The sequence below is a fragment of the Pseudorca crassidens genome, chromosome 18 (genome assembly GCF_039906515.1).
Source record: "Pseudorca crassidens isolate mPseCra1 chromosome 18, mPseCra1.hap1, whole genome shotgun sequence".
Taxonomy (NCBI): Eukaryota; Metazoa; Chordata; class Mammalia; order Artiodactyla; family Delphinidae; genus Pseudorca; species Pseudorca crassidens.
In genome coordinates this window covers 66,488,712-66,515,952 of record NC_090313.1, presented here as the reverse complement: position 1 = coordinate 66,515,952, position 27,241 = coordinate 66,488,712, and the positions used below count along the sequence as shown (strand labels likewise).

Genomic DNA, 27,241 nt, shown 5'->3' with positions numbered 1-27,241 from the left:
AAAACAGAGCTGAGGCACTATAGTGTTAAGCCACAAAAATGGCAAAGCATGCGTCTCAAACAATAAAGGTGGCCTCTTGGGAACAAGTATACCAGTAATCAGTCGTATTTATTTGAACTTAGTTTATTTTTCTTGGCATTCTACAAGGTAACGCATTTACTTTTCCATTCGGATTAGGAAATGGAAGTGCCTTGAACCAGAATTTATATAGCTGATAGAAGGAAATCCCTTAATTTTGTTGGTTTTTGCTCCTCAAGATTATGAAGTACAATTCCAACTTTTGAAGATTATGAAGTACAATTCCAACTTTTGGTGTCAAATGTGAACAATTGAAAATTATGTTACTTGGATGTGATTGACACTACCCAAGGCTCTCTGCTCATATCTGGATTTTAAATGCTTTATACTTGAAGCCAACTTATCCCAAAGTACATTCTATAGAACAGAGTCTCACAGGCTAGCTTCAGGAATGGGTTCCCTGGTGAAATGAGATTGAGAAATGCAACACACTCTGTCCCTTCCTTGTACATGCTCAGTGACATTCGTATATCAAAGGCCCTAAGAATTGCAGCAGTGAAGAATTCTGTTTATATAGCTTAATCCCGGGATATTTCTCTCCTAGTTGACTCAGAGTGATTTTTTTAAACACAATACCTATTAACACACAGGAAAAATAAGGTTTGAATAAACGTATTCAGGGAAATGCTTCTCTAATTTGTTCAGTGGAAGACCATTAAAGGACTGTGTATTCTATACTTTTGGAAAATGTTTTGGACAGTGTTCTCATTCTTTGTAAAAGCAAAAGAAAGGGGTGTGTGTATGTGCACACGTGTACGTGCCAGCACACGTGCATTTGAATAGGTAGTATTTCTCCTTTCAACTACAAAAAAGCATGGAAAGCTGGATGACCCGTGTCCAGTTTTGTCCTAAAATGACCAGCTCACACTCCTAAAATGACCTTAGGAAGTGAAGCCCTTCTACTTCGTACTCTCAACTCTCAGGTGTTCTGGTGAAGCCTAATCTCCTGAAAACCTCTAGAAGGGAAATCATTGCCCACATATTTGATTTCATACTAGAATCCAAGTCATGCATACACTGTCCCTTTGGCATAGTTTGTGCATTTCTCAATATCCTCACTCCTAACTTCCCTGAGGATTAGCCATAAATTTTGATTGTGTAGGAAAACTACTGGCTCAACTACTTCCTGCAACAAGAGAATAAACTCTTTGTACTGGAAACTTTCCACATCAATGATGGTTTTGAAAATCTCTGCATATTTATGTAAAAAGAGAAGGCGGGTTTATCATTTGACCACATGTATTATCAGTTCATAAGAAAACATGGAATTTATGGAGAAAAGGCAAATGATATGTTTATGTTAGGTTCTATATGTTGATATGTCAGAATATAGTAAGTTTTAGATGATTGACATTTGGGGTCAGATAATTCTGATTCTTTATGCACAGTCAAATCTTGACTGTCCTGTACATTATAGGGTCCCTAGCCTCCCTGGCCTCTACCCACTAGACACCAGTAACATTCCCCTCTCTCTCCCCCATTGTGACAACCAACAATGTCTCCCAACGTTGACAAATGTCTCCACAAAGGCAAAATCATTAACCCTCTGCCCACCACTAGAAACGACCCATTTAGACTAGGTTATGAGCTGCAAAGTCAATGTATGGCTTTCCAAGTGTGCCTCTGAAGAGTTTTCTGCGACCCGTGAATTCTTTGCAGTAATCATTGTCTCAAATCTTCAGAATATTCAAATCATGCCACCAGCATTGCATATTAACCAAGTGAAGAAAAATGTGGTTGATCTTGGCCTGAAAGCGAATTTTGTCATACTGAGTCACATTTTATTTTAAGCTGAGAGAGATAGGAGTCAGAGAAACTTACCTGTGGCAGTTTCGGCAAAAGTTTGTTTTCAGTCTGCCAGTTCAAGTATTGATGATATTGACTGTTTATGGTGGGCATTTTGGTTAGCCATTTTATTTATTCTTGGGTAAATTTGAATATCCTAACTATTCCTATTTTATTGTGGACAAAACTTTAATTTTCTTATAGCAATATTCATAGACTCATTTGTCTATGAATATTGCTATATTCACAGCAGTATTCCACAGCCAGTGGAAGATTCATTTATCTTCCACTGGCAAAAGCCTAATTTGGGGAATTCCCTGGCAGACCAGTGGTTAGGACTCCTGGTCTCATTGCGAGGGCCCCCCGGTTCCATCCCTTGTCGGGGAACTAATGTTCCACAAGCTGGCAGCGGCCAAAAATAAATGATAAATAAATAACATTATTTTTAAAGAAAGAAAACTAATCTGGGGGGTACTTGTGAATGATACCTTTGATTCCTAATCCAACTTTATTCTAACGAGTCCTTGAATAATTCTACCAAACTAATATTTCTTAAAGTAGAATTCAGATTCTTTCTCTACCCCAAATTTCCTCCATCCTCCCCCTGACTACGCCCCAGCCTATCTCCTCCTTCTCCGATGTGCTTCCGCAAACCCTGCAAAGCTTGACTGTTCTATTGATGAGCGCACCAAGCCGTCCTCCTGCACCTGTTTTCCTGTGATTTCTTCCCCTCCGAGTGGCACCGTCCTTTCTCCCCCGCCCCGTGGCACCTCATGTGTCAAGACTTCTGTGGTCCCAGTTGAATGCCCTCCCGTGCCTCCCAGGTACTGTAGGTTCACCCTTTCACCTTACATGTTGCATTATAATTGACATATGATTTTTGGTTTACCCTCCTTACTAGAGTCTGTCTTACAGAAGGGACTATATGTGAACCCTCCTTATTCTTTACAACACGTGTGTTTGCACAGAGCTCTGTTTAAGCAAACACGTTGCTGTATGTTGTCTAAATTATTTCCCTGCAGGGTCTGGTGCTCTAAGACCATACCAACTTGTCTTTATACTTATTGTGTCTTTTTTCTTTCTCTTTCGGCGGCTATATATGACTAAAATCACCAAGAGCGGATGTATTTGTAGCTCTGGCATAATTTTAAGGGGATCAGAGCAGTCACCAAGGAGTCTGACTAATTAAATAACGCACAAGTTGAGCACAAAAGCTAGCTTTGAGAAACTAATCTGAAATAAATGAAAAGAAAATGTGAGAACAAACATGACACTGATGGTTTTCTACTCCTTCTCTCTCTCTCTCCCCTCCCCCCCCTCTCTCCCTTTCTCTTTCCTTCCCTCCTCCTTCCGTCCTTCCTTGCTTCCCTCTCTCCTACCTTTCTTGACAGACATCAATGACGTGGCTTTTTTAGTTTGTCACAGGAGCGATAGCCAGGTAACCAGATGTGATATGATTCCATAAATTTCTTTTTAATTTTAAATCTAAAATTTCCAAATCTTGATTTTACTTCTGAGAACAAATACACCTAAGAACATGTAAGTGGCTCAGATTTGAAAACAGTGACAACAGATCAACCTAAAACTTGAATTTAGCACTAGCATCCTAGGACTCTAAGTCAAAATTCACTCACAGTATTTTAATTATAGAATGGTTTCTGTGCTGCCATTCCACACTGATCCCTCCATCCTAGCCATCAAATTTAAATTGTGGTAAAAACGTAAACAAGTTAGGTTAAAGAAGGTTTCTTTGTTTAACAGCCAGATTAAGGCACTTCTGGATGTCCCCCCCCCCCCTTTTATACATTTGTCTCAGGGTGGATATAACACATTTTCAAAAGACAATCCAGAATAGAGCTCAAACTATAATCCTTGTTAATTGTAATGGTTGTGTCTTCTAGTAATGTGCACGGTACTCTTATACAAATAGGAAGCAACCTCCCTTCACAGGGAATTAACTAAATGGTGCTAAACTGGTTACTCGGAGAGGTACAGGAGAAAGAACCATTGCTTTCATTTCCCTGCAGAGTCTCCTTGGGGTGAGGGGAGATGTCTGGCGCCACAAAAGGAATTAGGCTCTGGTTTGAACAGAAACCTGAAGGCTATTAAGTTTATTTTAAGAATGTGTTGCCAGGGATCTAATAAATTTATACGTTGCCTCAGGCAGTGCATACATGAAATCTTGCTGCACCAGGTGTTTTGGTTCGCATTTTTTCCTTTCCCCAGAGGCAGGAGAGGGTGTGGTTCTTCTTGACAGACTTAACTCACTTTTGATAAAGTAGTTATTGTTTCTATGAAACTATGGCAGTTTTTAAATTTTACTGCTATGTGTAAATGGGGGCAAACGATAGAAAATTATCTGGGGGCTGCTTTACAAAGAAATGTAAGTCCTCCCACATTTATTTATGTATATTATATATATATGTATTATAATTTCGTATCATCTTAAACACAATGTTTATGATCTTATGCTTAAACACAGTATTTGAGATCACAGTCTGTTAAATGGAAAGACCAGTAGCTTAGGAGTGAAAACCCCTGGGGATTTATTTCTCTTCTGCAAATAGCTGCTTTGTAATCTTATTCAAATCACAGCCTTTCTGGATCTTGGGGAAATGGAGCTGGGAGAAAAGATGCAATCTGGAGTTCATTCTTGCCCTAAAATGCTTGGAGTTTATACTTGTCTTGTTCAGCAGATAATTATTTCTTGAATTAGTTGGTGTTCTTGTTTAGCATACAGAATCCCACTTTCATTTTCAGAAAATAGTTTCCTTAGTTACTCATATTACTGCATTAAACTGACAGCGCTAGCTTTTAATTTAGACCTCACGTGATCCTCTCGGAGCACGCATGTTGTAAATGAGAGTTCCCCTTGAAATTATACGTTTGCATTGTCCTTTGTCCTCTGTAGAGGTACATCTGAATTCCTTATCCTAGGCGTGCATCCCAACAGTGAACACATTCATTTCACCGGGTTTAAACCCCTAATTAAGAAAGCAAAGTATTGCACAATTAAATCAGGTTTGTTTAAGGAAATATTTTTAAGCCCTAAATTAGGAGATATAAACTCATGGTTCTCCCCTTATTTTTTTTTTTTTTCATTTTTTACAGGGGCTGCAAGTAAGCACATTCCTTTTTTTTGCTAGGGATGGAGTTGGGGGGAGGGACCATGCTTAGAGAATTGTGGAGGATCCCTGCAGGCTGGGGCTTGCCGCCTCTGCCCCAGCTGTGGCCCTGATGGAGCACATCATTCAGACTGGAAGAAGCGTTTTCCTCCCGGTGCCCCTTGCTTTTGTCTATGGCCTCAAATTCATTCAAAAAATAAGAGGGTCGTACCCTTAACTTAGGTTAATTTTTCTGATTCAGTCTCAACTATTTCAAAACTGACCTGCATATCCGTTTTTTTCCCACTTGATTCTTACCATTTGTCAGCCTTGCTATGAATTAACACAAGAGGGCTTGCTGATGGTAGAGGGAAACACACTCAGATCATCCGTTTTGCTTCTATCCAATGGCGCTCATTTAGAAATTAAGTTAAAGCAAATAAAAATTAAGTTAGCGTCACCTGTAAATAGAATATTGACCTAAAGGAAGTAATCTGATTACTCAGAAGAAGTGTAAAAACAATATTAGCAGGTTGAATTTGAACCTTAAGTCAATCACATACTATATCTATAGAATTTAAAGTGAGTAATTTAACCTGACACTTAATGTCATCCGTAGAATGTGGAGATGCCTAACCTGCAGGGCTATTGTGAGATGCATTGAGATAACATACAAAACATCAAAATCACCCTGACCATGGCCCCCACTGTGCCCAGCCCTCCTCTCCAAGCATATTCAGGGTCCCCAAGGCTGAACTGACATTCAGCCAGTTTACACCTGCCCTCAGCTGAGTTTTAGTTCTTTTGAGCCATTGCCTTTTACGACTGGCCGGTGCCTGTGTTGTGCCAATCTTGCTGGTCAAAGGCCATGCTTCTGCCCACGACTAGGTGTTCTCTGCACTCAACCCAGGGCCACCACCACTCTGCCGGGAATACCAGTTGCCATGTTCAGCCCCCCAATAACAGGGACCTGCCTGTGGCCCCAAGGCCCCCAAAGAGTGGGTGCCAGAGCTGTGGGGTGATCTTTTCTGTTCTATTGAAGGGAAAGGATGTTTCAAAGAGTGCTGCTTGGAACCTGGTATAAAAAAGTAGATTAATTAAGCATCTCTTTAAATTTCCAGTTATGGTTTTCTCTCTTCTGGGACCCATTCACCCAGGAACCTGGGCTCTAGCTAGAGATGAGTAATACCTTCTTACTGTACTCTGAGTCCCTACTTTGAGCTGACGTTTAAGACTTTGTACAGAGGCTACAATATTGTGCCTGGCACATCCATTTTTATAACCGTGAGTTCTCTGTTTAGAGGTTCCTTGGAGTCCAAGAAAATCAGTTTCCGTAGGGTCCGTTCCTCCAGTTTTCCAAACAAGCAGAAAAAGGCATGAATCCCCATTCTTAGCTGTTGCTTAAATTGAGCTTCTAGAACAGAGTATCCTAAGATTCTCTAGGATTAGGAGTTATTCTGCATCAGAATTCTTTCCATGTATATTATTTTCTAAGAGGTTAAAGATAACCGTGTGAGTTACCTAAATTCTCATAATATGTCCAAATTATAACAGGTAGCCGTGCAGGGGAACCCGTCCACCCTTTACCCTTGAGTCATGACTGTGTCTGAAGCCTAGTGCTATTCTGACTAGGGACAGATCTTGGAGGGAGGCCAGGGCTGCGATCCGAATGCGGTAAGCATTCCTTTCAGCTCACACTCCTGGGCATGAGCCAGGGGAAGGATTGATTAAAGGAGGGCCAAATGCGTGTGGAGGAAGAACACTTCCACTCCCCGCGCCCCATTGTGCCCTGTCCCAAAAGACTAACCTCTTGTGATTTGTACTGAGTAAACACAGTTGATTCTTGTTCTTCGCGGTAATGTTCTATAAAATCGCTGTGAATACTAAACGATAGCTCCCAGGGGAAGTACAGAGTTAGATTCCCTGCAAGCCTCTGGTCATACATTTCATCAACCGATCAATACACAACCTTGTTTTCCGTGTGTTTCTGTTTAAAGACACCTTATTTGATCTATATGTTGTTGATCCATTAACAGTGAACTCGTGGTCATCAGACTGTAACTCGTGCCTGAATGAAACTTCTGGAACATGTGTATTTTCTCCATAAGGGCACATCGCAGCCTTCTTGTGCTCAGGAACGCTGCACAGCACTTCAGCACTATGATTGGGGGCTATTTAAATAGAGAAATCACCAACGAAAAGCACAAAAATGTGGAAAATGTGGCACTAAATGGACGGTGAAAAGGACGCTTGTTTACAGTACGAGAGCTGAAACAAGAACACTGAGTCAGATGATGCAGATTTTTCAAAACTGCTCTGCAAGTGTCCGGCAAGCCCACAAAATAAATATTATCGAGTGGATGAATTCTTAAATATGGAATCCCAGAATAATTAGAATTGTCTGTGTATTAACCTCTTGTAGAGTAGACGAATGGGAATTCAAGTCTGTGGAACCTCGTGTATGAATACCCATTATTTACACATTACGGGTATATGTGTGATCAAATCATGTCCCTGAGGAATGAACCCACTCGTATTAAAGCAGACTGTGATGCTCTTACTTCTAGGTGAACATTGGTATATTTGTCAGCCCCATATCCACCTCCGTATCACTGGGTAACTTCTTATCTTTAGAGCCTACCAAAGGATAGAGGGTAGAGTGTAAACTTATCCAGGCTTGAGCTCAATTTTATGTAACTTGTATGACAACGACCAAGTCATCACAGCTCCATGTCTGCTTCTTTATTAGGAAGAGTGTGCTTATAAGTGCCTTGCCTGAGAATAGCCTAGAAGACCTCTACATGAGTGTGTATATCCATAGAGATCAGCGTGTGCCGTGCCTGTTTCTCTCCACCTCTGGGTCTTTGTCATGCTACCTGTCTTTCTGTACATTTCTCTGTATATTCTTTATGTGTCTTTGTGGATCTGACCCCCTGTACTATGCTGCCGCTTTTTCAGAATGTGTATAGCAGTGGGAATGGCATGGGTAGGTGCGTACAAAATGGAGGAAGAAAATAATATCCCAATTATCGAAAGTTGTATTGCAGCAATTTTGGAAAAGATTATTGGACTAAATCCTTGGAGTTATTAAATAGTCAGCAAAATTATAAAATCTCTTGACAATTTTTCTGGGTCTGTCTGCCAGTTCTTCTGGAGTTCCGTCGGTCATACTAAGGCACAGCTGCCCTCAGATCGAGGCTCTTCATCTCTGGGGGTCTGGGTCAGGATTAGCACCACTACCACCCCTTCCCAGGGCAGATTTTGAATGCATCTTGACCACTCTCTTTGTCTTTAATATCCAATTACTTAAATAGGAAAAGGAGAAGGAAATAAATATTGAGTAAATGTCCTGAGCTCCTATCAAATTCTTTGAACTTCCCTTTCTACTGGATTTCTTATCTCTGTTCTTATACTTAATCTTCCAGGAACACTTCCTCTCCCCCCGCCCCCATCCAGCTTTTTAAAATAGCTGTATATTTGATTTCCAAGTCAGCTTCCAGGCTGAACTTCAGGCAAATGGAATTGTAGCAAGCTAGAAAATCTTAGCAGTTTGGAAAAATATTACCCATGGATCATTTTCTATTGGTAGCTGACTTTTCTTCAAGAAAAAAAAAAATTGTCAAAGCTAAACGGACACCCAGAAATGATCCTTATTTAAGCACAAGTCAAAGTCCTGACACTAGTTTCGTATTGAAAAAACTATGCTCTGTCTTTACAGAAATCAGTCAGCCCTAAGTTCCTAGGGAGGGCTAATTGAAGCTTGTGACTCTTTGTTATTCTAAAAAAACTTGTGTTCCCGTTGAAAAAGAAGATGAAGATGACTAAAGACCAGCTGGAAAAGTTCAAAAGAGGTCTTTTCATCAAAACCTTAATGGCTGTGGTGTCAGGATTTGGGGACAAAGCATTTGGGAGTGTAGTTGTCAGCTGTCAAGCACCTGTTGTATGGATTTATGACACAAGTTACAGACTTTAATTTGTTTCCAATGAGACAGTGAGACTAGCTCCTTGAGCATCATAGATGACAGGATCTATTTTAGAAAAGCGAAGAATCACATTGAAGTGAAACTTTGCTGGTTTTTTATGTTGTTTAACTTCATCAGAAATTTCACATTCAGTAAGCGGTGGCTATTATTAAAAGTGTCAACAGTGATTATTTCCACTTTGAGGTTTTAGAGGAATTTACTTGGTAGGTAATTAACGAATAAATAACATGTCTTTCCATTCTTTAGATAAAATATGGAGTTCCATTATGCAAGGCAATTTTAATAATGAGAGTTACAATAAACTTCAGCTTAGTTCCTCAGATCCTTATATCACTCCTGCATAATAAGTAGTGCCTAAGATTTTCCAGATTCTGAAATGCAATATGATTTGCGTATGTAGAACTCAAAAGAGTTAGGTAGTAGTTAATCCCATTCAGAGTTAAGCTTTATACATTTAGCTTTGTAGTCTCTAGCAAAATATCTACTTAAAAATCCCCGATGTAGAGTGAATGCTGAACCTTTAAAACAATTGCCTGGAGCATGTCACTGTCTTGCAAAGCAAAGTTTCTCAGTATTGTTTTTGAATTTTATTTCAAATAAAATCTGAAAGTGGTCGACATATAAAATCCTTGGCAAACTTGTTCAGCAGTGTGTCACTTGAAACCCCTGATTAACCAGTAACCGGGCACCCTCTTCCTTCCAGTACATAAGCACCAACCAGAAAATAAGTTTTATAATTTATAATCTGTAAGTAGAGATGAAATTAGCTATCCCTAAGGCCATCCTCATGATGGAATGGAAGGATTAAACAGACCTTTTGTCATCAATAACCCCTGGAGGTATGATCTAGACAAACACAAATTCCAATAATTCACATTCACAGGTAATCATTTAAAATCTTTACATAGTGTTCATAGAATAGAAGTATGCAAGACATTTTAGAAAGAGTGTCATTAAAAATAATTTTCGGGCTTCCCTGGTGGCGCAGTGGTTAAGAATCCACCTGCCAACGCAGGGGACACGGGTTCGAACCCTGGTCCAGGAAGATTCCACATGCCACAGAGCAACTAAGCCCATGTGCCACAACTACTGAGCCTGTGCTCTAGAGCCCGTGCGCCACAACTCCTGGAGCCCGTGCGCCACAACTACTGAAGCCCGTGCGCCTAGATCCCGTGCTCCGCAACAAGAGAAGCCACCGCAATGAGAAGCCTGTGCACCGCAATGAAGGGTAGCCCTGGCTCACAGCAACTAGAGAAAGCTCACGCAGCAACGAAGACCCAGTGCAGCCAAAAATAAATTAATTAAAAAAATAATTTTATTTAGGGAATTCCCTGGCGGTCCAGTGGTTAAGACTTAGTGCTCTCACTGCCAGGTCCCAGATTCGATCCCTGGTTGGGGAGCTAAGATCCCACAAGCCATGCAGCATGGCCAAAAATTTTTTTTAATTTAAAAATTAAAGAAATTAAAAGTAAAAATTAAAAAATTTTATTAAGAGAAAATGACTCAGTGCTAAAAGGGATATGTTACATTTATGTAGGATATTTATATTGCCCATTAAATGAAGCACCACTGAACTTCTTTCAACCAAGACATTAGAGTGTCTAATTCATTAAATTGGCATTTTTCTAACAGTAAGCAAAATGAACTCCCTGCCCTCCTGGATCATGGGTGACAATGGGAGGAGACAGAGTGAACAAACAAAAAAGAAAGCATAAATAGGATATGAGGTTATGGAAAGCACTGGAGGGAAAAATTGCCCAGAATAAAGGAGCTAGAGAATTCTGGGGTTTCCACTGGTGTTTGTTGTGTCATATTAAGTGTCAAGGAAAGGCCTCATTGACTCAAGATTCTTAACACATGCAATATTTAGAAAAAGGGTAATATCAAATCTTAAAATTAGCTAAAAATTGTTAAAGAAATAGAGAAATGGTATGCTTAGTGATCTCATTCTTAGACATAGGGGAAAGAAACAGGAAGAAAGTATACAGAATTGTAATAAAATTCATTTGTTAAGCACAAGAGTTACCAAGTAAGTCAGAGGTTATTCATCACAAGTCAAGTAAAACTGTAGCATGTGCTTTGTTTTTGTAAGCTGAGAGCTGTTATGAAATAAGGAATGAAATAGGAGTCACAAAGTAGCCATTTTATTACCAAAAATCATACTTATCCATAGGCTTTTTAGTCAAGGAAGACGTCTTTAGACCTCATTGTGTTCCAGGCACTGTGTTCGATTTGGCTGCTAGAAGGATGAATTTGACCAGTACTTGTCCTGGGGACGTGCACTCAGGCAGTTAGTGGCAGAATACACATGAAGATGAAAGGATTACAATGACTCTGATTGGAGATACAGAAGAAGTATACACTGCATGGTAAGCCAGGCTCCCTGAGCTTTAGGTGAGCTGGACCTAAACAAATTGCAAGGAGGAGTAGGAAGCTAAAGATATTCTGGGCAGAAGACTTCCCACATGCTTTTGCATGTGGGAAGAAAACAGTGAGAAGCTAGATATGACCAGCTGTTTCTCTCCGTGGAGAAGTGATAGGATGTGAGGCTGTAGGTATTTGGACGGACAGGAGTGGCTTGGTAGAGCATGACAGGAAGTTTGGAATAAAATCTAGGACTTGGTGGAGCCGCAATCTAATTGAGAGAGAAGTGTGGCATAAGGTTGTCTTCAAGTAATGATTAGTTGAGAAATCAGAAAGGTTTCATGTATTAACTTAATTGATTAAATGTTATTCTGTTCTTGTTGTTTGTCTATGACTTTCTAGAGGAAATGTTCCCAGTAATAGAACATAAACACAATAATGTAAAAAAGTATTTTTAAAGACAATAAGGCCAAGTGTTGGCATGGTAAAAAGAATGCATGCCGGTCAATCTCTGACAAAAATGAGTACAATTAGTAAATGTGTACAATTAAACAATATGAGAGGATATCTGCTAAAGCACAAAACTGCACAAAATAATCAATAGGTGAAAAACTGCAGAATCACAGAGATGAGAGGGCTGGGGTCGCTGCAGGAGACTTCAGGAAGGGGATGGTAAAGGGAGCCTTTGAGGAGTAGAAAGTGCAAGCAGAAGAATGATGGGGGTTATCGCTGTAGGCAGAAGCACAGACGTAACAGAAAGGGTGAGGGTGGGAAATCCATGGAGCAGCAGGACTCTTGGATGAACCTCAGAGTGAGCAGATTAGAGACAGTGGGAAGAAGACAGGGCAGGACAGGTGAAACCAGAAATCTGCACGGATAGCCTGATGGCTTGATGTGTGCAGCAGCTGTACGGAGACGGGGCAAAGGAGGACTGAGTGTAGATGGATTTGAGGCAGGTTAATAGTCTGGCAGTGGGTGTGCAGGGTGGACTTGAGCATGCGTGGGGTGAGCGGGAAGGAGTAAGGTAACTTTTGTTGAAGGATGCTACGTATGTACTGCACTGTACTGCATGGGTATATGGGTTATCTCACTTGATCCTCACAGCAGACACAGGCATTAATTAATATGACCCTCATTTGATTCTCCAGATGAGGAAACAGAGGTCTAGGGAAGAAACTTGCTCAAAGTCAGACAGCAGATAAGAATGAAGTGGGCTATGAACTCCAGTTCTGGGTAACCCCCAGCCCGTGGCCCCTCCTCTCCAGAACAGTACCCGGTGTCTAAGACATGGCAGGCATAGTAAGTTCTTAAGGACAAAATGTGGAATGAATTTCCTGTTCTCCAATCTATTTATATCTTAGATTTTTAAAATGAACAAAAATGACAGGTCCGTAATCCCATCAGTTTAAAACACCAAACAGCTCCATATTTGAAATGTTTCCTGTTACTACGTCACTGCATGCACAGTATCAGTACCATTCGTTTCTATATTTTGTGTTTTAAGTATTTCAACAAAAAATTCTTTTTTTTTTTTGTTTAATGACTGAATCGCATTTCATTGATTTGATGGACCATAAACAGTAAACTCTGAGATTTTTGGTTTGAGGGCTATTATAGAAAATATTGCAATGAATAGTCCCTTACAAATAGATTTTTGCTTCTCGCACAGAAGGACTTACAAGATCAAATGGTATGAACGTCTTTTTGTCTCTTGCACACATTGCCATGTAGCTGTCTCAATGGCTCGGTGCTAATTTACAATTTAAACAGCAATAAATAAGAAAACCAATTTCCCTAAATAATCTCGGCTGTGCTGGGTGTTCATTTTAATCTTTAGTACGTGTCAATTCATAACTCAAAGACGCTGCAATTTTTTTTTAAATTTCTAGCAAAGATGAACATTTTTTTCATGTGTTTGTTAATTATGTTTTCTTTCCCACGTGTGGATTTTTTTGCTCTCAGTCTGTTAAAGCCTTGATGTTTTCCTGTCTCATTTCTTTTTCTCTAGTGTAGCCCTGTGTGAACTCAGAAGAGAATAAACTGGAGTTAAAATTGTGTCTTTAGCTGTGTTTATTATTTGGGCTTTTTTCTCCCTTTTACAGAAAGACTTAAAGGAAATTATTGATGCCTTTGTGTATAAACCTCACCTTACTCTGAAATAATTGGTGTAGATCAAAGGAAGTAGAGGGATACATGCATAGTGATCAGCTGATAACCATTTCTCTTTTCTTTCACCTAGCAGAGCAGCTTTCACATTAGAGAGATCACACACATTTTCTCCTGATAGACCGCCAGCTCCATTTTGGTGGGAAGGTGGGAGGAGAAAGCCTTATCTTCAGAGTAGAATGGAATCAATGAAAAGACCTGTCTGTTTGCTTTAAGGAATGGAGTGGAATCTAGTGGGGAAGGGAGGTGGAGAAGGGATATTTGTTTTTCCTTAAGTGGTTATAATTAAAGCCTTCCACCCAATTGCTCAGTGAACCAGAAAAAGGTATTTGTGAAGTTGTGTGTGTGTGTTTAACATCACAGAAGAGCCCTGCAGCTTTCTTTATAGAAAAACTTGCTCTCCAGCGGCACCTTGTGGGAAATGAGTCATCCTGCAACTTGGATACTTGACTTTATGATTTAACAAAATTGCTTTTGGTAGTTCTGTGTTCCTTCCCTCTGACCCACTTTCCCTGCTAAAGATCAAGGGATTTTGCAAAGAATTATGTCAGTTGTATTTCTGCATAACAGTCAGTGAACAGTAAGATGTATCTTCATGTATGTATCCTAGATTGTGAATCAAACCAAGTAGCTAGAGTGATTCGTCATGTTGCATCATTAAAGTCGTATTTGGAATGTCTAAGGTTATTCATTCAAGAAACCACTAATTCGAGGCTTTAAATTTTTGTTTTCCAGGTGGAAACAAGTTAATCAAGCAGCACTTTAGTCTGAATTGGGCATGGATCTCCTTTGAAAAGGAATATTACATGATCAATGAGGACTCCAAATTTCTAGATGTCGTGCTTAAACGTAGAGGTTATTTGGGAGAGACTTCCTTTATAAGTAAGTTTAATTTGCACTTCTGTCTCAAAATCCCATTTTTCTAGCAAAAGTTCATAATTTTACTATGATTAAAAATGTTGGGCTTCCCTGGTGGCGCAGTGGTTGAGAGTCCACCTGCTGATGCAGGGGACACTGGTTCGTGCCCCGGTCCGGGAAGATCCCACGTGCCGCGGAGCGGCTGGGCCCGTGAGCCATGGCCGCTGAGCCTGCGCGCCCGGAGCCGCGCGCCCGGAGCCTGTGCTCCGCAACTGGAGAGGCCACAGCAGTGAGAGGCCCGCGTACCGCAAAAAAAAAAAAAAAAATTTAGTTTTCTGCTCTAGTTTTAAAGCTTAGGGAGATACTGACAATTAAAGGTTCTTTACTAAAGAAACATGCCAAAAGTTTTGTGCTTAGGCTAAATCAAAGAGACAAAGGCTGAAAAAATAGGAAGTATGTAATCAAAATATATACCTCTTCAAATCTTCTACCTACATATGATATTTCTCTGATATAAAATAACTTTACAAAATGACAGTAATAGCTCATAAATTAAAATAACTTAAGTGTCACTAGATCTTAGAATAGGCTTAGGCAAATCTGTAATTTATAAGATAAAATCCTGCTGAAATATAAATTTATGAAGGCTACTTTAATACTAAGTAAACAAAAAACTGTTCAGTGATCTATTAGACATTGAAGTGTAATTTACTATCTGTTTGTTGCATTTGAATGCTCTGGTAGGTCACTAAAAGTTTCAAAAACCCTAACACTACATAAGAGCGCTACGTAAAAGATAAATGTTGTAACTTTTCTTCCCAACAGTAAGGTGTTAAATACTAATCCTTTTCTGCTGCCTTACCCTTTTAAATAAAATCAACAAGGACCTACTGAATAGCATAGGGAACTCTATATGGGAAAAGAATCTGAAAAAGTTTGGATATATGTATATGTATAACTGAATCACTTTGCTGTACACCTGAAACTAACACAACATTATAAATCAACCATACTCCAATATAAAATAAAATTTTTTTTAAAAGAGTCAAAAGCAAATGAGTAAACCTTTTTTCATCTCCAAGCTCACATTCAATTTCATGTAAACATAAAATAGAGAAAAGTAGGTATATTAGTCATTTTAAACAGTAATATAATCAGCACAAAATATTTGGCATGGTGATGAAAAATAATAGCACCCCAGGTGATTATATTATTTTTGGTACCGTGTGTTATGTAGACATCTAGGCTGATAGAATTTTCATGCAGTGAAAGAGATTTCATTGTGAGTATCAACTAAGGTAAGAATCTAGGAAAATGTTGGCAAAATAAAAAGCTGATAACCCTGTGTTTGTTTCCAAAATGATTATTTGAAATTTTACTGGTCCATGAAATTCAAAAGCCTTAAACAGTAGATCCCTATCAACACACACACACACACACACACACACACACACACACACACGCATATTCTACACACCATACTTTTGCCATGAACTCTATTCCCACCCACCTGCCATGATTTCCACTGATGCTGGGATGCTGGATATTAATTATCCCTTATTTCCAAAATGCTTTTTTGTTTTTTAACTTTAGATGAGGGGTTTTCACATTTTGCTTTACTGACCCCTCAAGGCTCCTCTGGCTTCAGGGGTGCGGGTCCACCTGCACACCCATCTGGCAGCTCTGCTTTTATCATCTTTATTTGCCTGTGCATCTTTGTAGGCGGTCATTTACAATCTGTGTTTAACCTTCTAAAGCACAGTGAATGCTCTTATTGCCCTCAAAGAGGCGTGTTCTTTCTGCGCACACACGTGTGCCCTTCAGATCAGGAATTTGATTCTGCCTTACGTATTGTCAGTCAGAGATGCACCTTAACTGTGCTTTGTGCTTGAAAATGTAGCAGATAATTCACAGGGAAAATAATGACTAAAAGACAGAGCACCTTAGCAATTCTTAAGGATGTTTTCATCTATTTGCGTTTTACCTAAATTCCCACTCCTAGTGAGTATATTTAGTTATTCACTCACATACGGCCCCTTGATAGCAATGGGAAAGTTAATGGTTGAAAAATATTTTTAAAACTATCTTTTCAGATTTTTCTCTCTGTTGCCATTTTTTAAGCTGAATGCTAAAATATTGAACGAGCTGTTTTTTTTCTCCCTAAGTTATTTTTTCAATGAACTATTATTTCCTTCAGGCGTGGAGATCATTCATAATTCTAAAAAGGCTCTATACTGCTACTTGGTTAACCTCACAAGGTTACTTAGTAACCCAGGGTGATAGAAAGTTGGAAAGACTTCTGTGTGTGGCCCATATGCATCAATCATTGAAGATGGTAGTAGAATTCATGCTAGGACTGGGAATGGAAAAGTCAGGTTAAAGCAAAGGGTAGCCCTATAGAAGTTCTGCAAGGGCTATGTTTCGTATTACTGTTCCCCTACAACCTCCAATTTCATGTATGGAGGTTTAAAATTAGATAGTTCGTATTATAGCTAAAGACAGAATATCATTTACCTTCAGGCACACAGTTAATAAATCATGTATTTTGTATATGTATTTTCTCAGAGATAATTGTTGATTTTATAACCATTTTAACCCATTAATAAATTAAATATGTATTTGCATCTCGCAAAAAAATTTCAATTTCAAAGATCTTATTGCTCCCAGTTACTGAACACGCATTAAACGCAAGATATTCCACTAAGCACATTAAGTACTTTACCCATCTCTTTTACTCTTTACAATCTTTTTTATTTTTTTTTAATTTTTAAAATAAATTTATTTATTTATTTTTGGCTGAGTTGGATCTTTTTTGCTGCACACGGGCTTTCTCTAGTTGCGGCGAGCAGGGGCTACTCTTCATTGCGGTGCGCAGGTTTCTCATTGCGGTGGCTTCTCTTGTTGCGGAGCACAGGCTCTAGGCGTGCGGGTTTCAGTAGTTGTGGCTCGCGGGCTCAGTAGTTGTGGCTCACGGGCTCTAGAGCACAGGCTCAGTAGTTGTGGTGCACGGGCTTAGTTGCTCCGCGGCATGTGAGATCTTCCTGGACCAGGGCTCGAACCTGTGTCCCCTGCACTGTCAGGTGGATTCTTAACCACTGCACCAACAGGGAAGCCCTTTTTACAATCTTTTATTCACTAACTCAACTAGTATTTTCTTGAGTGCTTGTTACGTGCCAGACACTGTGTTAGGTAATGGACTGTGAGATGATAATAATGATAGCTAATTTATTGAGTTATTATTACAGGCCAGCCCTGGTTCTCAACACCTTACATAGTCAACCCCAAGAAAAGTGGGTCATTATATCCCCCGTTATACAGGTAAGGAAACAGAAAGGTTGTCATATCCCCAAAGTTACATAGCTACTAAGGCCAGAAGTGAGATTTGGCTCCAGGGCAGATTCTCTTAACTACCACCCCGCAGCACTTCTTAAATCCTCTGCAACTGAGGAAGTTAACTTGCCTATGATTTCATAGCCGCTATGTGGCAGAGGTAGGACTGAAGTCTAACCTCTCATTCCAAAGTACCTTGCTTAACCCCCATACCATTCTTCCATGCCACAGGAAGAGATGCAATTGTAGTTTCATTTAGTAAATCAAAGTAATATGTTTTGTTTAATAATTATCTTTGAAAAAAGAAGCATAAATTTAAGCCCAGTTTATAAGCCTTTTAATTTCCAGAATTCTTTTTCCCCAATATAATAATATTTTTGTAATATGTATGGTTTACTAGCTGAATATTTGTATCTCCAAGAAGAGCAAAATTTTCGAACATTGAGTGTGTGACTGTCTTGTCTACCAAGTAGACAAGTATGAACTAATCTGTCTCCTTCACAATCTATACACCATTTCTTCATCCTTTATTAAAATTGGGCACCTATGTAAGAGTGCCTTGTGGAGGTATGATGTATTTAGTATGTATCTACCCACCCTCAGATCTTAATGCACATAAGACTTACATGGGGATCTTGCTAAAATGTTGGTTCTGATTGAATAGGTCTGGGATAGGGTTTGAAATTCTGCATTTCTAACAAGCGTCCAGATCTGGTCCATGCTGCTGGCCCATGGACCACGCTTTTAGTAACAAGGTAGACTAGCCCTGCACTTAGAATAGGTACTATGTGTTAATTATGAAAAGGGAATCTTTATTTTTGACCCCAAGTAAATTTAATATTCCATCATGGTCTTATCGTACCTTTTAAAAAAGATGACATGCCCTTCATTGTTTTCTCATGTTTGAGAAACATACCAAACAGTTTAAGACAATCTTTTTCATAAAATAGAACTGCATTCCTCTTCACCTGACGAATCAATGATGTTGTCTATTTATACTTCACATCCAGTTGGGAATCTCTTTCAAAATCCACCACAAAATTACAGAAACAACTGAGATTTGGCTTTGCAACTTATTTTTTTTTTAGGTTGGATGATTTGATTATCAGAAGTATGACTAGTTGGAACTAGTGGACACTCCTTGTATTATACGGAGTCCTTTTGGTTTTTCACTGCCTTTTGAATCTCCAGGAAAATAATGCATTGTTGATGAAACAAAACAAATCGGAAAAGTGGGCAGTAGCTATCAGAGTCCAAATAATAGATTCTTTTGCTGGTCGTACCACTGGGGATAAATGGGTCAATGAGCCGCGTGTGTGCTGGAACCTCAGAGAGAATGATTCCTTTCATCATCACCTTGGCGGTGAATTGTGGTGGATCCAAGAGGTGTTGACAGCCACTCTGTGAGCATTAGGAACCAGAGAGCTGACAGGAAGTCTGCAATGCTCAACAAGATACGTAGTGCTGAAATTCCTGGTTCTGTGCCCTTTTTTCTCTTGCCATTCAGTAAATTATGCTTCACCTCCTATTGAAAAAAAGGAATATTTCTGAGACCTATAAGACAGAAATAGTTTAGTGAAATATTTATCTTCATCTTCCTTTTAAGATGAAATAGTCAGTGATATATTCAGATGAAGAAATAAATATTCAAATTAATCTTGCAGGGTGGGGTGAATTGGGAGATTGGGATTGACATATATACACTGTTGATTCTAGGTATAAAATAGATAACTAATGAGAACCTGAAAAAAACCCCAAATAAATCTTGCATAAGCACCACAGGACAGAGGTTTTATCTGTTCTGTCTGGCTCACAGTAGGCACCCAATGAACATTTGTGATTGAATGGATCTTACGTGGTCCAGTTTCATTTCTAGTTTGAAGAACAAAAGGGCATTTTCTGAAAATAAGATAATTTTTTTCAGTTAAGTGAGAAATGGTACAAAGAATTTATTTTCAGACTTTTTAATTCTAATAGGCACAAGATTTTATTTTTCTCTTTTTAAATCTTTCTACCAAATTCTCTGAAAATGCCAATATTTTTGTTTTTTGTTTTTTTACATCTTTATTGGAGTATAATTGCTTTACAATGGTGTGTTAGTTTCTGCTTTATAACAAAGTAAATCAGTTATACATATACATATGTTCCCATATCTCTTCCCTCTTGCGTCTCCCTCCCCCCCACCCTCCTATCCCACCCCTCTAGGTGGTCACAAAGCACCAAGCTGATCTCCCTGTGCTATGCGGCTGCTTCCCACTAGCTATCTATTTTACATTTGGTAGTGTATATATGTCCATGCCACTTTCTCACTTTGTCACAGCTTACCCTTCCCCCTCCCCATATCCTCAAGTCCATTCTCTAGTAGGTCTGTGTCTTTATTCCTGTCTTACCCCTAGGTTCTTCATGACATTTTTTTTTTGAAAATGCCAATGTTTAAAGGAATATATTTGAAAATTATTCCATTAACTTGTATCATTAAGAGGTTCTGATCAGTACTTGAAAATATACTAGAACAAATACTAACTGCCATTTTGTAATTTTTCTATGATGTTGAATTTGTTGACTCTTACTCATTGCTTTATAGATCATACATCTTATGATTTGAGTATGTGGCATAGTAATGGCAAATAAAGATGCTCTTGTAATGTACTTAGAGACTCAGGGATCCTTTAACCTTCCCAGCTAACTGAAATGGAACTTGAGTGAACCGACAGAGTACTGCTCATAATAACCATATATATTTAGCTCTCCAATTCTCTTCGCATGGCTTCGTGGAATTCTGGAATGCTCCACAAAGAAAAACCTGGCAATAGTCATGTTGACAAACACTGAATTCGATTTTTTAAGGGTCCTAGTTCCATTAAATGTTTACAGAATATTATAATTTTTTATTATCATGCTTGGCCATTTACAGCTCAGATTATCAAAGAATTCTTTGACTCACAGAGTCTCTTGCTGGCTTATATTTTCTAGTTAGAGAATTTTTCTTAAGTTTTTAAAATATAACACATGCAATACAACCCATGCAAAAAAGTAAATGTGAAGAGTTTTTAGATCGTACGAATTTGTGGGTGTGAGACTATTTCAGAATGTGAGCATCGATTTCCTCGGTCCTGCTTTACAAGTGGTTCTAACACAAACTTAGCTCGAAGAATATATAGCAAAACCATAATGGGGCAAGAGTAGAACACAATCATGGACTGCTTAACACCTACAGTAGAACACTTTTACTGTAAGACCCATACCCAATTATCCATCTCATGGAATCAAGGCAGGATTTACTTTGCACTGCAGGATACAGTGACGCACAAAAAGTTAACAACAAGGAAAGCCTTAATAACCTAGTTGAAAATGAAACAAAGGAAATGATATTGTGTTTCTGTGAAGGTATTGGCTCAAGAGATGGGACTGCAAAAAAAGACAAAGACTTCAAGGGCAAAGCACAGAAACAAGTGCAGTTCAACCCAGGCCAGACCCGGGCCACGTGGAGAGTGCGGATCCTGAGTGATGGGGAACATGAACGGGCCGAGACCTTCCAGGTGGTTCTCTCAGAGCCCGTGCTGGCTGCCCTGGAATTCCCTGCAGTGACCACAGTGGAGATCGTGGACCCAGGAGACGGTAAGAGCTACCATCAACTCAGTGGTGTTGTCACTGTTGGGTTTTTATGACAAAACACCTTATAAAGGAGGTTTTAAATTCAATGTTTGGATTTTCCATAGAGAGAACTTTCTAGATGAATGGTTCAGTATTCTCAGATATGCTGATGGGAGAGAGGACCCAAAAATTAATGAAAGGAAGGGATATTTTTTCAAGTCAATGAACTACAAATACACCTAGGATTATCAATATGTTCTTTCTCTTATTATTATTTTTTTGTTTGTTTTTTGTTTTTTGTTTTGCCATGGCTTACAGGCCCAGCCGCTCCGTGGCATGTGGGATCTTCCCAGACCGGGGCACGAACCCGTGTCCCCTGCATCGGCAGGCGGACTCTCAACCACTGTGCCACCAGGGAAGCCCTTTCTCTTATTATAATTTTATCCTTCAGAACCGACGTCACTCATCTCATTTTTCTAGAATTATTTCATGACTTTTTAAAGTCTTTTAAATGTGTTTTAAAATGTCCTTTAAACAAATGCTTTAAGAATTAGACCATTTGGGGATTAATTTGTTCTCCATATAACACTTTATTCAAATTTCTTCATATATTCACCAGCCAAAACTTTTCATTCTGCCATATGTTTCCACATTTGTTACATAATACCCACCAACCCACCCCCTCTCCTTGGTGAAAAATACCTTGCATCATTGCTCTTAATTTCTATTAGATCATGTTTTCTTGTCAATGCACACCCTTAGCTGCTGTTGGTTAAAGTGAACCTCACTGATTTGAGTGTAAATTGACCTTTCCCTCCCCTGCCGTACTCCTCCAGTCCTGACTTGTCTCCGTGCAGCCAGGAAAAAAAAAAAAGGTTGAATTGGCCTTTTGAGGGCTGGCATTTATACAAAGCTTGGTGAGCCTCTCTAAAGCTGAAATCCTGTCAGAAGACAGACGTGGCTTTCTTTTAAACCGCCAGCCTATTTATTTCGTTAGTCAGAAAACTCTTAAATGTTCTGTGAAGATACAATCTACCGAGTACGTGAAACGGAGACATATGTGGAAATCTCTGGGTTTAACAACTGAGCATAATTAAGGAGAGAGGATAAGAGAACCGGAGCTCCGGCTCTGTTTGTTTAACTAACATCTCTGCCTTTAGTTGCCTATGAACTTCAGTTATGTTTATCATTTCCGTTAAAGAACAGGACGGAAATGTTAATTAGCATTTAATTACATTTAATTTTATCTGCATTATCTAGGAATAAACAATTAAATTTTCTTCTAGTCCTGAGTTTGGGGTAAGTGCTAGCATAATAAAGCTTTTCTCTCTTTTGAACAAGCCCATGACAGCTTTAATACATATAAACTGGCCCATTAGTTACAGTTTGTCTGAAGCCATTTCTTGATGTTTTATTTGCCCATTGGTATAATTGACCTCAGGAATAGGACACTTAAACTCATTTGTGCCTTCCTGTTTATAAGCCCAGAGTGACACACAATACTCCCTACCCATAATAAGTCTGAGAAGTGGGATTTTAAAAACAAATACACACAATACACACACACACACACACACACACACTCCTTATATAATCTATACTCTTGAAGGCTACCTAATTAAAATTTGCCACAATTTTATTTTATGTAATGGTCACCTGAGTTGTCTTGGCATTTTCTAGATGAAGTTCAGCCCTATTCATCCCAGGCCACGATCGTCCCTATGATGGCTGACAAGTGTGCTGGTACAGCAGATGCCTAATATAGTCCATGTCTTGTTGAACATCAGCGGTCTTGAAATGACAAGACATGGGTCTGTTTCACAGCTCTGCAATGTATAGTTGTATGAGATCTAACATCGAATCAAATGGCTTTTATGAAGATTTAGTTTCCTAATGCACACAACAAGGAAAATTAATTATTCTCATGTTGCAGCATTCTTAGGAAAGAGTTCCATACAACATAAAGCAAAATACAAATTTTGTTGTTATTTCTAATAGCATAAATACAATGTTAGATTTTTTGTTGTTGTTTATTTTTTGCCATTTATATATATTGTCTATTATTTTCAATGTTAGATTTCATATTAAGAGATTAAATAACCTTTTTTCTTTCCACAAAGGATCACTTTCCCAACCATTTCAAAATTTTGATTATTTCTTTCTACACTTGCTTGTAACTCTTCACGTGTGAATTCACTAGCTCTAGGAACCATTGTGCCTGTAAGCTCTCCCTCTGCTGCATATTAACTCTAGGACATGTTATGAGATTTTTTTTTTTGCATGTATTAAAAATGTATCCAGCTCACACTTCTGCTGGGGACAGCACTGTGTATTGGGGATGCAAAGATAATAGGATACAGTCCCTTCTATCAAAGAGCATATGGTCTAACAGGAAACAGAGCCCTGTAGATAAGTTATGGCGGCAGAATGTGATGTAGTATCAACACAACAGAGAATGAACAGAGTGTTACGGGAACAAGAGGGGGAATAATCAACTCTGCTTTATCTTAGGCTGGGAACTGCTTTTACTTATTAGCCAGTTTATATAAACACATGCAAGTACACACTTGTGCCAGTACTTACCAGTAACTGGTACTGATAAGGATAATAACTGAAATTCATCGAGCACCTGCCGTGTGCCAGACAGTGTACTTAACACATTATATACATTCTTTCATTCACTCCTTTACCTCACTGCCTTTCAGTCATACGTACCGTTTAACTTGATGTTTATAGGATGCTCTCAATTTCACATGAGACAAATTTTAGAACATTTGTTCCCAAATTTTATGACAAAAAAACTTACGAACATAAGCTTTCTCCACACACACACACACACACACATATACATACATATATCCATCATGGATCCTCACATGTTCATAATTATACTCTTATAATACTCTCCCTCGATTTATGTTTTTAAATTACACAGTCATGGCTCAGGTAAAGCTTTTTAATGACTATGACTTTATTCAATAAATGAGTATCTACGTCTACCGCAAAAATAACAAACACCCTTAGGTGCTTATTTACTTAACTCGACTCAACACTCAGTGCCCATATGGGTGCTCTGTAATGCTTCTCCTGCCTCCAGATGTCTGTGACTCTCTGATTGGGCACCATGGCTCTGTCTATAATCAATAAAGTTGACTTCTCTCTAAAGATTGGTGCAGTCGTTGTGTTTTCCTGCATCATCTGTGCAAGAGTGCAGCCTGACTCGAGGAGCAGACACCAGTGAGAGCCTGGTGCAAGTGCACCCCATCCCCCTCCCTCACAGCCCTGGACTGGCCATGGGTAGAATGGAACCAAAGTTCCCAAATGGCCACACACAGATCTCACAGCTATGCTGGGACCTGCCCCTGCCCATCCAGGAGGGGCCACCCGAGCGCAGTTCAGCTATCAGATGGGGCTTCGGAAGCCCACATTTTTGTCCAGAACAGACTTATTTTGTTGCATAAAAGTGAAGACTGAAAAGGAGCTTTTGGTACTATTCAACAGAATGCTGTTGGAGCACAGAGAGGGAATACAGCGTTCTGCCACGATTATGGAAATCAGGAACTTCCTAGGCAGATGGGTTTAGTCATTGATTAAGTAAATCAGTAAATTCAATTTCCTCATCAATTGAAGCCTGGGGTACAAAGAGAAAAACTAAAATAAGCAGAGAACAGACTGCGGAGCAGAGAGGTAAGCCTCTCTGTGTCGCACCCCCTACGCCTCCAGGTGTTTCTGCAGCCTCAGGGTGCACACCCGTGGAAAATCTGCTACTGTTATGAGTTTTACCTCTCTCCTTCATCCTCCTCTGTCACTTTGCTGTCCTCCTCGGTTCACTTTGATTCCACAATCTCCATCTTTTGCATATGCCCATAGAAAGTTCCAGCTGGGAGGGGTTTTTAAGTGCATGAAATGTTTAACTCCTTTTCTGGATGAGGAACCCAAGAAATTGGGCCACCTTTTAGCCTCTGCCTAAGTCAACCACTTGAAAGCTGTTTTATTTGGTTTTCTTTTAGAATCGGCAGAGATGGGTGACATTACATTTCATTTCAGGGGATGGGCACTCCTCTGCGAAATTCCATTGAATGGTTAACAGTTGTCTTCTGTTAAAAGATCCGCTGCCGCTAGGCTGGATTGTGATCAAAAGCAGACAGCAGATTTCCATAAGACAAGAAGGGCTTTGAGGAAATTTCAGATCACTGTTATTCCTCCTGCCCTGTTTTCTAACCCAACTCAGAGAAGTCCGACAGGATTATTCCTTAGGCAAAGGCTTTCATAATAATCATCATACCAATCTCTACCACACTGGAGTGCCCACTGTGAGCCAGACACTGCATTAGGACCTTTACAACCTTATCTCATTCCAACCTTATGTTTACAACTCTGCAGTTTATATATCAATTTACAAATGAAATCTCTGAGGCTCAAAGAATTTATTTTCCTAAAGTCCCCCAGCTAGTAAGTGCCAGAGCCAGTGTTTGAACAGACAAATACACACACATATATGTATATATATACACACATATATGTATATATACACACGCATATATACACACATGCATGCACACATATGTACACACACGCACGTGTGTGTATACGCGCTTTTGCATATATGCGCACATATATGTATATACACATGCGTGTATATATGCGCACATACATGTGCACGCACATATATGTGTATATGCGCGCACATATGTATATATGCGCGTGTGCATATACATGCACACATATGCGAGCGTATACACGCACGTATATGCATATGTACACATGTATGCATATATACACACATATGTATATATACACACACATATATGTTTATATATATACACACACACATTTCCTCCAAAGCTCTTCTCTTTCCTGAATTATACGGTTGCCTGTCATTTCACATGAAGAAATAATGAAATCACATCAAAAATCATAATTAAACAGTATATTTTGCCATAACAGCATTGTTTCACCTATTCTTCTATATAAAAAAGTAACTCCTTTTATTCTTATTCTATTATCTTTTGTCTTTATACATCAAGCCTCAAATATATGAGTATAGGTGAATAAAAGCAAGTGTTCTAGGAAAATAATCAAGACCACTTTAGCCCTTGCATGATGTATCTGTGTGTTCAACAAATGTTTATTGAGCATCTGCTATATGCCAGGAATTCTGCTAAGAGCTAGGGATATATGCCCGAGTGAAGAATGCACACTGACCCTGAAGCATCATATCACTCAGTGATTACATTCCACTAAATAGTTACATTTAACAATACAGATGCTATGTGTTATGATAAGGGGAGCAATCACGGTGTCCACAGAAGTATCTAACCTGGGATGAAGATTCTTGACTTTCTTTATACTAGGTTCCCTAACCGTGAGAAATTACACCATCTTTCCTCACTCTTAGAAGCATATAGGTATTAATTAATATAAAACACTTTAATTTCTGGGAAGAGGAAAATATGAAGAACTAAAACTTTTGATTTCATATAAAGATCCCTTTCCTTTTTTACTATGTGTCATTTCTAACCAGTAAAATGACTTTTATGTACTTTATTAGGAGAACACAACCTTAAATATAGGTATTTGAGTACAGATACCTAACATAGATATCTGAAGCCTATAAGTATTTTATGCAATTCTTTAGTTTGTACACTTGAAGTATCTGCAAACTTCTGATTGAAGTGGGCTCATTCTGATATTTTAATGATGTCAAAACATAGCTACGAACTAGTGGATTAAAATATATGATCTCTAATCGTTTTTGGCGGGACCAGTTTAGGTTAATACTATATAATGTATAGTAGAGAATAAACATACTATTCTAGAGGAAAATAGAGCTTATATCTCAAGAACCCTAATCTTATCGGAGACAAAGAAAAGGCAAACTTTCGTGTGCTGAGTGAACCAAACCCATTTCATGAGGTAGAATTCAGATGACATAGGCTGACTAATATATGAAATTCAAATATTATTACTTTTAAAATT

At 39.0% G+C, this 27,241-nt stretch overlaps 1 protein-coding gene across 1 annotated transcript in view; it reads left to right on the top strand.

Annotated features, from left to right (window-relative positions):
• Positions 1-27,241, top strand: part of FREM2 (FRAS1 related extracellular matrix 2) — a 160,282-nt gene that overhangs the window by 56,669 nt on the left and 76,372 nt on the right. The window contains exons 3-4 of the mRNA XM_067713219.1: positions 14,216-14,362; positions 21,056-21,286. Coding sequence (XP_067569320.1) covers positions 14,216-14,362; positions 21,056-21,286 — 378 coding nt within the window. The remainder of the gene's footprint in view (positions 1-14,215; positions 14,363-21,055; positions 21,287-27,241) is intronic.